The sequence below is a fragment of the Lepisosteus platostomus genome, chromosome 8, assembly GCF_059453375.1.
Source record: "Lepisosteus platostomus isolate fLepPlt1 chromosome 8, fLepPlt1.hap1, whole genome shotgun sequence".
Taxonomy (NCBI): domain Eukaryota; kingdom Metazoa; phylum Chordata; class Actinopteri; order Semionotiformes; family Lepisosteidae; genus Lepisosteus; species Lepisosteus platostomus.
In genome coordinates this window covers 38888355-38901855 of record NC_142618.1, presented here as the reverse complement: position 1 = coordinate 38901855, position 13501 = coordinate 38888355, and the positions used below count along the sequence as shown (strand labels likewise).

General features: G+C 38.7%; 1 protein-coding gene across 1 annotated transcript in view; it reads right to left on the bottom strand.

Annotated features, from left to right (window-relative positions):
- Positions 1-4331: 4331 nt before the first annotated feature.
- The window catches only part of gfod1 (glucose-fructose oxidoreductase domain containing 1), a 55929-nt gene continuing 46759 nt past the window's right edge, over positions 4332-13501 (bottom strand). The window contains exon 2 of the mRNA XM_088643367.1: positions 4332-12078. Coding sequence (XP_088499493.1) covers positions 11159-12078 — 920 coding nt within the window. The 3' untranslated portion in view covers positions 4332-11158. The remainder of the gene's footprint in view (positions 12079-13501) is intronic.

Genomic DNA, 13501 nt, shown 5'->3' with positions numbered 1-13501 from the left:
TCACACCATTCTTTTTCATCTCATAAGTTTGGTTTCCTGTCTGTCCCCCAAGCCCGTCTACACTCTATGGGTGACAGGTCCTTCTCTTGCTATGCCCCAAAGCTGTGGAAATCTATCCCTAAGGATATCGGTGAGTCACCTTCCCTGAGCACTTTCAAATCTAGACTCAAAACCTTCTTCTTTATGAGGGCTTTTATTTAATTGGTTCTGTGTGGCTCTTTGTTTTCCTACTGTATTCCAAACCCTTGTAATTCTGCTGTCACCTCTCAATGTGTGCTTGTTTACTGTAAAGCGATTTAAGAAGCCACTTTTAAAGGCAATATATAATAAAAATAATTGCTTACACTTATATAGCGCTTTTCTGGACACTCCACTCAAAGAGCTTTACAGCTAATGGGGAATCCCCTCCACCACCACCAATGTGCAGCCCCACCTGGATGATGCGACGGCAGCCATAGTGCACCAGAATGTTCACCGCACATCAGCTATCAGTGGGGTGGAGAGCAGAGTAATGTAGCCAATTATTAGGAGGCCATGATTGGTAAGGGCCAATGGGAAATTTGGCGAGGACACCAGGTTATATTTGAGTAGGGGTCTTGGGATTTTTAATGACCACAGAAAGATAGGACTTTGGTTTTATGTCTTATCTGAAAGACAGCGCTTATTTACAGCATAGAGTCCCTGTCACTATACTGGGGCATTAGGATCCACACAGACCACAGGGTGAGTGCCCCCTGCTGACCCCATTAACACCTCTTCCAGCAGTAACCTTAGTTTATCCCAGGGGGTCTCCCATCCAGGTACTGACCAGGCTCACACCTGCTTAGTGTTAGTGGGTTGCCAGTTGTGAGTTGCAGAGTGAAATGGCTGCTGGCTACATGTATATACTGTGTACTGTATAATAAAGTTTATTGTGCTTCAACAACTACAGACCAGCCTTTATGTCTGTTATTATGAAGGTTTTCTAGCAACTCCACCAATTTCATGTTTAATGTGCATTTGGACCAATGCTAGCTTGCCTACAGATTATGATGTAGTCTCCCTGGGGCTCCATGATATATTTCAACATCTCGAGGCACCCAACACGAACGTTCATGTCCTCTATATTGACTATAGTTCTGCTTTTAACAAAACCATGCCTCTCAAGTGTTTTACACTAGGAGAGATAGGTTTTAAACAGACTCCATGTTTTTGGCTCCTGGATTTACTTACAGGTGCTCCTCAGGGTTGTGTCTTATGACTTCTGCCTTACTCTCTGTACACAAACGACTTTATTTAACTTTCAGATTCAGTCGAAATGTTAAAGTTCGCCAATGATGCTACTTTCACATCTCATACTCTCGGTTCATCACAAACAACAAGGAGTGAGAATACAGGAATGAAGTGGCTGAATTAGTAGAAGCCTAAACAACGAGTAACTAATGTCAGTAAAACAAAAGAACTTGTGATGGACTTTAGGCAAAGCAAGGACGCACTCTCAATATTATACATCAATGGCCATGTTGTAGATGTGGTGGAGAATTTTAAGTTCCTGGGAACCACCATCTCCAACACTTTAAAATCGGAGGTCAACACATCCATTTGGTCACGAAACCTCACCAGAGGTGGTTCTATCTGAGAACAATTAAAGACATTTTGAGTGTCACAGGAAGCAATAACCCTGTTTTACAGATCATTGAGAGTGTTTTGACCTTCTCCATTACCGTATGGTTTGGCTTCTGCCCAGAAGAAAAAACAGCTAGAGAGAATAGTGTATATTTCCTCTAAAATTATAAGATCCCACCTTCCCTCTGTGGACTCTGGAGCATTTTTCTAGACTGAAATGCAAAGTTTTGGAGATCCTTGCTGATCCCTCCCACCCTGCCCACAAGAGTTGTTTTACTTTTCTACCCTCTGTTCAGGTCTTAGGTCTATCAAGACAAGGACTACTAGGTTCCATAACAACACCTGAACTCTGTATTTTGATTTTTGAATTTCTGCATGGCTCATTGTTATTTTATAAGGTCTCAAGTGTTATTTACTCCTGGTGTGTGTTTAGGATGGTACAGTATGTGAAGATGTGTTGGAAGGATGCTATTTATTATTGGCTTTATTTATATATTTGTATTGTGTTGTTTATTTCACACCCCGGCTGGGAGCAGCTTGCAGCCTGCGGTTGCTATGGGCCACCACAACATTTGCATGAGTGCTCACCCTCCAGACAAGCCCGTGCGAACGAGACTGGGCTGCTTGTCTGTTCGTCCAGCTGCCTTTCAAACGGGCAGCCACTCTACTAATCAAGCCCCTAGTTAACACAATTATAAAGGCTTGATTCACAATGTATTTGGCACTCTGATATTGTAGCTCTGATACTGAGCAAGACTGCCATAGATGATCAGCTCTGTGTTCAACCATATCAGATTGGACTTCTGACAAACCCTGCATATGCTGTCAGTCTCCGTCTGCCTAGAAAGCAGGCAGCTTCACTAACTCTGAAAGGCTCAGGCACTCCTGCTGCTGTCATCTCTGTCTAGATAAAACTCGGGCAGTCAAAATTCTGACAGCCATCCTGCCTGGACAGACCTGTTAATTTCCGTGCTTGTTGTACTCGACTCTCCCTGAATAACTCTGGAGAAGCCCTGGGCTTGGATCCCAACTAGCTAACCCGCACGTGGCACTTTACTGCAAGTACTTGCGGTGTAGCATTTTAATTGTATTAGCTCACCAAAGCAAATTCTATTCAACTATACCTGTACATTTTCTTTTTCAAATGTTAATTCGTTCCCAGAAGCCTTTTTGTATAGAAAAAATAAAAAAACTATTTCCAATAGTTCTTATAAGATAAAACTATGATCTGCTCCGACCCTGAAAATGTCACCCCTACTTTTACTTTTTTCAAAAATAACTAAAGAAACAATAACAACTAACACTTATACTGTGGTATATGTTTTAGTAATAAAACCACTGCATTATTAATCATACTTAAGTATTCGTACGTACTGTACTGTAGAGTATTCTAAGTACTCTACAGTACCCATTTTTGTGTAATTACTGTACACACACACAGTTTTTAGTTTCTTAACACCTTTAGGGTCCACGATAAAGTATAAACCTTAAATAATCTTACAAAAAGTAAGAGTGCACAGAATAGCACGTCACACATCTCTCGTGCCACTTCTTAGGCTCTGTACTAGCTCTCACCTATACTAGTTAGTAGAATGTGATGTGTACACTCAATATGAAACAAGTCGTACTGTATGCCACCTCTTCACTGTCTACATCTGGCTGAGGTTTTGCAATTTTTCTTTGCATCACTTCTTTGTAGTTTCAAAGTTGGCTTTTGTTATTTGAAATGTAGGTAACGATTCACATGCTTCATAATATTGAATTTTCATTTTCAAGAACATTTGGAAAAAGATGTACGGGTGTAGCTGTATGGCAATAAAGTATTGTATTTGAACTTGAGCTCTAATTTAACACATTCTTCTATATTTAATCCATCACCGTGACCATGTTCATGTTATTAGACAGCATAGGTGATATTTCTGAAAGCCACTTCAACCTATAGATGCAGTGCAGGGAGTCAAAGCCCAACCTGGCAGACAGAGCTCAAAGTGGGAGTATGCCCTGAAGGAGATGCTTGCAGAGGATGAACATATTGACAATTAAGATATACTAATTAACTCATCCAAAATGTCTTTGGAAGTTTGGATCAAACTGGAGAAATTGGGAAAAACCCACTCAAACACAGAGAGGAAAAAATCAGAAGGTGATCTAGACCAGAATCAAACCTTCACCCAAAAGTTGTGAGAAAGAGCCTTAACCCATATGCCATTGATCACCTTCACTGTGTTTTGGAGATACTAAATCTAGTTATTCACAGAGGTTTAAGTAATAAATCATGGGAGACATACAGGACAAACTCTAGATACTCACCAGAAATTAATCCCATTGAGAACATGAGAGATATATCATAAAACCCTAGTAAACATACTTCTTGGAACTTTTAATTCAGATTCCTTGCACACAATTGACAATTATTTAGTCAATGGATGAGCATGGAAGCACTACATTATACGTCATTGTAACCTTGTAATAAGTCATTAAGAAACCATACTATTTCTTCAAACGTAATGAAACTAGCCTTTTTTTCCTCACAGAACTGATCCTTTTCTTGAAACTAGTGATCTGGAGGTAATTTTGAAAAAATATTTCTGCACCAATGAGACACTACTATTCTAAGCAATACTGAAAAGATGTCCCTTAGAGAATGATGATCTCTCTCTATGCCATATGCACAATTTACTATCAACAGAAATACAAACTAGCAAGCATTTAAAAAAAAGAGTTAATTTAATTTTTGTATTTTTTATTTCATTTTAACTGAAGTATCGAACAAGTACTGTAGTTGTAAAGCACATTGCAGGCTTCACATACCAGACTTTACAGGTCAGACAAACATTCCCCATGAAATGCAAAGCAGCAATGCAGATTACTGAAGCACAGAGCAGATAGGTTACTCACACAGGTTCACAGAACCAAGCTGTACAAAGGAGTTAGATTTGAGACATTCAAATTCCATGCCATTTCATTTAAAACAAAAGGAACTCATAATTTAAACACTGTTTTTTGCAACAGCTCTCTCCATTATATAAAATATAGAATTTATATACCTAAAGTACATTCTCTATTTTATGTTGATAAACATTTTGTTGTTGTCTTAAAATATATACACGTTCATGCAGCCATAATATCCATAAATTACAATAATTATATTCATCATCAATATATTACCAAAAGGAAACAACATTTTTGTATAAAAAAAAATTAACATGAACATTGAATAAAGGCAGGACACATTCAGGCTGGCTTGCCTGCCTCTGACTAACCACTTCAAAAGGTCAACTAAATAGTTTCTCACCCATTCCAGAATGTCAGTGCACTCTGTTCTCCAGGTTGAAAAAGCTGCTAGACTTATTTGCATTGGACGTTTGACAGCTGGCACTAGAGATACAAATGATTGATTTCCCCAATTCATTAAAAAAATATCATTCACTTACCTGTTTATTTTTGAATAGGTTTGTTGGGACAATGTTTTTTCTCATTCAGAGAGAACTGATCAAATCCAAAACACTGTAGGCATAGATTAAGCAATGGGGTAAAGCAAGCTGAAAAAAAGCAACTGCTCCCATCTTCCTTAAACAGCCAAAATAAGCTCAATGTGACAAAGAAGCCACGGAATCTCCATTTTAAAACAGATGTCTTTCAATCTTTCCAAGCTTCCATCAGCCTGAAAAACTGCACGTAATAAGATTACTTGTTACCTGTTGTTTAAAGTCATTTATACAAAGGAAAAAATGCAACCTAATAAACCTCATTAAACAACATCTTCATTCTTCCTGTTGCGGATAGCACATTTTTCCTAGTTTTATAGACTTAATATGCTTGAAGACTGTCTCACCACCTAGCAAAAACTACTAAACAATAGCATAGCCTTTTACCTGTAACCCAGAACAAAATGTTTTTTCAGTCTGATTTACACTGTGAATGTAGTGTACTCTGACAATGTGATACACCAAGTGTGCATAAAGCAGACAAAATATATTTCATTACTGTCACTTTGCAACAATACTATTTGTTATAACTTTTTTAGGGTTTGGGATTTCATCATTAGTTGCAAGTTCAAATCCTGGGAGAGATACAGTTGTTGTATTCTTGAGTGAGGTACTTCACTTACAGTACATTGCTGCATGAAAGTGTACAGATATAAGTGGTTTTGGCTAAAAGCAACTCTGAAATAAATGCTAAATAATGGTAAAAATATTATTTATGGGAGAAGCACAGACCCAAGGTTCTCTATTAGCATTCAAAAAGTCCCATTAGCATGTGGGGTGTTTCCAGTTGTGTTCAGGATTAAACCTGGCTGCTGCAATCCTTACTGACACTTCCACAGTCCGAGTGAAGAAGTAACTCCTCTACCACCTTTTTAGTTTTTTTCTCATTCAGTTAAAAGGAATTAAGAATTAACCATTATGACCATCAAATAGGTCATTTTCCCCTTCAAATGTACTTTGACAAAAACAGTCTTATATTTTTTTTCAGACCTGTCCCCTGCAGTACTTTCACATGTTCTAGTAATACAATTACTGAAAAATGAACTTGACAATGAGGTAAAAGCTGTGCTGAAAAATGCTTTCTTCTTAACAACCTGTTAGGTAGTCTAGTTTTCAATGCCTCATTAATGGTTATAGTGTGAACAGGCCAAAGCTTAGAGGAAGACTTTGAATGTTGTGAAAACTTATTTCTGCAGAAGCCATATTTAATGTTTTTTTAAGCAGAAACGGGCTAAATTTTACCGGACCTGCTGTAACAAACCCACTGTCTGTACACCACTGAATGTGGCTGCACATTTATGTGATTGATAGAGCATCTGAAATATCCGATGAACTTCTTGCTATGTCTTCCTTTAACTAAGGTGTGGACTTCAATATATTATTTTGTCCTTATGGCCTCTAGGAGCACTCCTGTGGACACTTAACATGTTTTATGAGACTGGCCCAAGCCCTGGGCTGAAGCCACGGTGGTGCTAGAAGATCTGGCTTTTTATGTTACCTATTTTAGCAGTTCCTGCTGTCAGAGGCATGGCTATGTGCTATGAACAGAACTATTTCAATAGCCTTCAACAAATGGGCACATTTTAACAAGAGCATGTCTATGCACCAGAAGACAAAATTCTGCCTTGGAAAAAGATCCAGAAAAAGCAGCAAAATAAAAAAGAAAATTATAACCAAAGCCAAGAAAATACCCTTTGAAATGCTATTCTTGTCTTTTAAAAAAACTGACATATCTTTTGGGTGCTTATCTAAAATTGTTCCAATAGCAATACTTTCATCTCATTTTTTAAAGTCGTACCCATAACTAGACTTGAAACAGAGTGCACTGGCATACCTGATGTGCTTAGAAATACTGTATGAGCTGTGTAAGCTTTTGTGTACCTGGGTTCCTCAGAGACATGATGTCATGTTCCAGTGATGACAAAAACACAGCAATGCATAACTTTACTAATTCATTCTTCATAACTAATATAACTGCTGCATTTCAGCAGAAGGGCTTGTAGGATGACAAAGAGGATGACTTTTATAGTATTTTGGTCCAATGCAAAATTTGCTCCTCATTTTATTAAAGGAATTTTGAAAGATCAATGGGTCTAACAAGAGTTAGTACAAGTAACGAATGGAAAGATGAATGAATTTATCACTTAAAAATCTTTTGGACTTTTCACAGGATTTTATTTAAATATGAAAAAACACAGAACACTTTTTGCACTGTGTCAAACAACGCTGTCCTGCGTCTTCTGAGCTGAAAGATCCTCTGAATCTGAAAAGGCTAGGTTTGAGTTCTCAGAGACAAGCGAGTTGGAAGCCCTATAGAATGTGTACTGAAGCAATGCAGACATGATTTCTGGTTAACATGACACATCGCTTTAAAGCCCCACTACCCCCCCAAACCTGGTGTACATTAGAACAACTGTTCTTGTACAAATGCTGCCCATGGATTTATGTACAGTAATTCACATTAAAGTATAACAGAACAACAACAAAAAACATAACATTTGTAACAAATGTGTTTTCACGTGTTTCAAGTTTTAAACTAAGAATCAGAAAGACCTTACATAGTTATAGGCAATGGTGCATGAATAATAACAGTTAATTTAACAGAGGGCCTGTTTTAGTAGCAAGTTCTCTATCACATACAGTAGATAGATAATTAACACAGACACTCCCTACAAATCACACACTGTTCTAAGTACAAAACAAGGTCAACAGATGTAAACCCATCTCCATGTAGCAACAGCCAATAAGTTCTTGCTTATTTCAATGTATTTTGTATCTTGTACGTTTAATTCTAAGACTACTTAAAATTACTCTGAAGTCTAACATTAACACAGCTGAAAAGACTGAAAGAAAGGCATTTTATCACATATTAAACTTATATCACATATCAAAACAGGCTCCATGCATATAAACTTTAGGGGACGCAATTTTTTAGCCTACAATTATTTTGTTTTCCACTTAAAAAAGATGCTTCCTATATATATATGGAGACTTATATTACCTGCAGCACAAACATGCCTAAACTGTTGCTGGCTTCACTAGTGCAGTTCTCCAAAAGTAAAAAAGGCCAATTCACCAATTCAATGTAGGGAAATCAGGGATTTCCAATGAAAGTAACACTCTTTACTGCTAGTCCATCATTTAATTTTCTAACTGCATCTGCCAAATCAAGGTCATAGGGGTGCCGGTGACTATCCCAGCAAGCAACAGGTGCAAGGCAGGACACCAGTCTATTGTAGGGCAGGCAGACACCAAAAAGGCCAATCTTCCCAAAAGGGAGAACAAACAAGCTCCATGTAGATAGAACAGATAAGCTAACAAGATCCTATGAAGAGTATGTCTGCCAAACAACTACAACTATCCTGGCTGTGGACACAAGATAACAACAGAAAGTAATAACTTCAACAAAAGTATGATTTACTCAATTTATAAACCAGGGTAACAGGGGTTAAACAAGAAATCTCTGGAAAGGCACAACAAGTCTAACAACCGCTCAATTCCCTGCTAAAAGATCTGGACACAAACGTAGTACTTATGGAGTGGGGAGCTGTGTGAGTGGGTGGGGTGCAAAAGAACAAGCAGAGGTTAATTCCATACTGAAGAGTAGAAGAAAAAAAGCACAATGTCTCAGTGGTTGAGCCTTCCACTGATTTCAAACTCTTCCAAGGGGATTTAAAAACATTAAATCTGAAGTAGTGAAAAATGATGTCATGGAAGGGATGATTACTGTCTTACATGAACATTTCTGTGAGAAATACATATCTTGCTTTTCTGTCACTCAATCAAATACGGAAGACCCGTGGAAATACTTTTGAGACAAGAAAAACAATTTTAAATCATTTTTTCACAGTAACAGAGAACGTTATTAAAATTATAATAAGAAAAACTATAGATGTTCATTATAAATAAGTGCTGAATGGTCAAGGAAGAGATGTACTGTAGACTTCTATCACCAGTTTGGTATAGGACAGCGACTATGTGCAGCATGTTTCTCATAGTAGTTCTACTGTGCAGCTACTTTCTACAGCACCAAAGTTTTTAAACCAGCAGTTTTTAAACCTGGACACATTTCAAATCAAACTGACTCACCTGGTGACTATTACACAATTTCCCAAACTTGAGAAATGTTTCTGAATGGGCCACACATTAATATTTGAAAGTAAAAGCAGCATGGCATACAACTTATTACTGACTCCGATTGATTTAAAATGGAAATACAATAAAATTCTATGCAAACATTTTTTAAATGAAAAGCTAATCAACTTCTGAATAACAGAAATATTAAAAAAAACACATCTTTACAGGTCATTTCTCCTTACAAAATTAGGCAAAGTACAAAGAAATGCAAGAGCATGCTTGGCTCAAACACTGATCCTCATATTCACCATTACATAAAAATAGTATAAAAACCCCAGCATCCAGGCCCAATTTCCCATTGGCCTTTACCAATCATGGCCTCCTAATAATCCCCATCTATGAATTGGCTTCATTACTCTGCTCTTCTCCCCACTGATAGCTGATGTGTGGTGAGCGTTCTGGTGCACTATGGCTGCCGTCGCATCATCCAGGTGGGGCTGAACATTGGTGGTGGTGGAGGAGAGTCCCCATTACCTGTAAAGCACTTTGAGTGGAGTGTCCAGAAAAGTGCTATATAAGTGTAAGGAATTATTATGATTATTATTAATAAATGAAAATGTTGTTCTGCACCATTGTCAATTTCATCTGGTGCTTTTAGGAAAATAATTAAAATCTAAACATTCAAAAAGCCTACATTATTCCACATTAGTTTGGAATAAGAAATAAACCTTGAAACAATGCAGACATGCAGACTGTATACCTGGAAAATAGCAATAGGTCATTACTGAAAAAACTGGGGAAAAACAATAAAAATGTTTTTGGTTTGTAGGTCAAGGAAAGCTTTAAAAAAATGAGACCTGTTCCATGGAACACAAAAATACTATAATACCAAACACCCTTTGATTTTCCTAATAATTTACAGTAAGTTATAAAAGTACCTGTTGTTCCTACATAATTAACTGTATTAATAACTTAGAATACAAAAAAGTTGTATGTACTCATGCAGCCTGGTCCTGTCAGCTTTTTAACTGCAGATCTGGAGCCATCCTTAACCATAGACAGGCACTCCTCCTTTCTACAGCAATGGCTGTCCACAGCAACACTAAGATTCATCCAACAGCCCAGGTACGCCTCATCCAGTCCTGGTGTGATTTGTTCTGTCACTCCCAGACACTGCTGGCATGTGGCACAGTCTTGGTCTTTCTGGCTGCCTTCAAGCTGTAGGATTGCTCTGCTCTCAGAGGATTCCAGCTCAATATGTACTGTACTGTACATGACAGTAAAGCCCCCATCCATTCTAATATGCTAAGGAAACTGCCTTTTACATATGCAAATGAAAGCAGACAAGATCCAAGATGTGATTTTATAAAAAAAAAATCTAAAGGGATAACATGTCTCTATGGCACACAGCACAAAAATGCATTAACATTAGGTTACAACATTACATAAATTGCATTTAAATACACATAAACTTTTCAACAATACCAAATTTGACAGAAAAAAAACTGTTCAAGTTCTTAATTTGTTTTAGGCATTATAACATAATTCCACTATACCACTAGGGTTACTAGAAGGATTTATTGCATAAATAACAAGAAGGTTCTTTTTATGTAGATCTTGCTAGCCAAACTAGGTGTTATGGTGTTTTCAGTGTCAATGCATGAATGAAGGACACAGGTAACATAGGTAATTCAGAGACATAAAGCTAGTATTGCTCTTTTAATTTGCTACTTGTACATGCAATACATTCTTCACACTAGTTCTCAACATTCAAGATCAGAAGTTAGACCTGCTTCTATGGATGCTGTGAAGCTTTCTCTGGCAAACTCACCGTATGCAATAACTGTAGGACTTTCAGAACTCTTGCATACTATGGAGATGCTTCACCATGCTCTATTCGCAAACCTTCTCCATGCAATTTCAAGTGGTGTGTTCACATTCATTGTTAGCACACTGAACGGGGCTGTCCATGAATTCATCTTGCTTTGCTAGCAATACAGAGACATTCGGCTGCGTCGCATTGCTTCACTGATCAAGTAGGCTGGGCTCAGCTCTGGCTCCTCTGTCATGACGATGATGTTCTGCCATTCCCCGGACTGGCTGGACTTCTTGATGGTGTCCACCACACAAAGGGCATAGAGGCAATCCTCAAAAGTCGCTGCCATAGTCAGTGGTCTCCCATCCCAAGTGCGCTGATCGTCCTGGTCCTCAAAGGCCTGCCGCACAGCCTGGACCATCCGGATAGTACCAGTGAGGTATGGAGAAGGGATGTCACTGAAGGCCTTCTCAGGCAAAGAGGCATTGCCCATTGGGGTACAGTCTTTCAAAAGTAGTTCCCTGTTTGGAGCGTCATTCTTCTGGCCATACAGGTCAGTGCCACTGACAGTCAGCCTCCCCACAGAGCCCACCACAATTACCTCCTGCCTGAACTCCCCTGGCACGTTGAAGTTTAAAGTGACCGTGCAGCAGGCACCCCTTTCCAAGACCATCTGGAAGGTGCAGAAGTCATCACTAGTAATCTGTCGTATGCCCTTGATGTGATCAGTCTGCTTGACGAAGGTTTTGAGGAAGCCGTGCACCTTGGCGGCCTTCTGCCCTGTGAGAAAGGTTAGTAGGTCAATGATGTAGCTGCCTACTGAATGCAACCCTCCGCCTCCCATCAGATCGTCGCAGCTCCAGTTATACTTCTTTCCCAGCAGACTTCCACCATGTACCTGGGCTTCACACACCAGGAGTTCACCCACATAGCCCTCCTCCAGCAGCTCCTTCATCTTTACAAAAGCCGGCAGAAAGCGCAACACATTTCCCATAATACTCATTAGCTTAGGGTAATAGTGGGCAGCCGACATCATTCGGAAAGCATCCAAGGGGGTTGCAGTTCGGTCACAGATTACATTCTTGCCAATACCTGAAAAGAGACAAAAGTGAGTTACTGGCTGAAATACAAAGCATTCTTTTGAAAAGAAAATTACTTATTTGATTAATGATTAATTATAATGTCACAGTACAGCTGTGTGCCAAATGTATGATAATTGCTTTCAATAACTGCTTATCCAATTCAGGATCATGGTGGCCCAGAGCATAACATTGGGAATCATTGGGCACAACACAGGATGTACCCCACATAATAATAATTCCTTACACTTATATAGCACTTTTCTGGACACTCCACTAAAAGCACTTTTTTTGCAGTATAGAGTCCCCATCACTATCCTGGGGCATTAGGATCCACATAGAGAACAGGGTGGGTACCCCCCACTGGCCCCACTCACACCACTTCTAGCAGCAACCTTAGTTTTTCCCAGGAGGTCTCCCACCCAGGTACTGACCAGGCTCATGCCTGCTTAGCTTCAGTGGGTTGCACGTTGTGAACTGCAGCAAGGTGACATGGCTGAGATATCAATCTATTGCAAGGCACACACAGACACACTTAGACCGGGGCTTAGTTTTACATTAATTAACCTACCAGCATGCTTTTGGACTGTGGGAGGACATCCATGTGAACATGGAGAGAACATGCTAACTTCACCCAGATAGCATCCCAGAAATTGAACCCAGGGTCTCAGTGCTACACAGCTGCAATGCTAACCACAGAGATACTGTGCAACCCATAATCAATGATGCAACTGCTAACATTTTAGTCCTAACAATGCACACAATTGATTTTATAAATCACACAACTGTATTCATTTTTCGGGTTGTAAATTACACAGTTCAAATTTAACTTTCAATGACTTATGAAACGATAAATGAATGTGGGTGAGCAGTAATAGAAAATGGCAAATAAAAAGCATGCCAACAGGACTAGCAATTTAAGTTTCTCAATGTGGATTCATTGTCAAAAGTTTGGTTATTATACAACTATAATTTTCTTTTTGTTTTTTAAGGCTAGTTTGGGCGACAGCACCAGTCTAGCAAAGAAATGCATTGTTTCAGACACTTTTAAATAAATCACTTTTAAAATGGAATGCTGCTCCTAGAGAGGAACTGGTCCTGTTCTGGCAATGGAATGCCCTAACTGAAGCAGTGCAGATTGTAGCACACAGGTTCTCAACCACACCTACATTTTCTCAGACAACAGAGGACAAAATACACCTAGGCAGCTACAGTACATCTGGTCACATATTCCTCCTTCTGAAAACTGTCCCCTAGTATTATATTATAAAAAATTGTGGCTTTGATATATCAGTTAAGTATTATATATATAATGATAAATAATAATAATGTAATTATATTTTGATTTTATTATCATTTGTGTGCTAATAAAAACTAAATATGATACAATACAGCATGTATTGGTATACTGCAATGTCATTGGTTATGAGGCACCA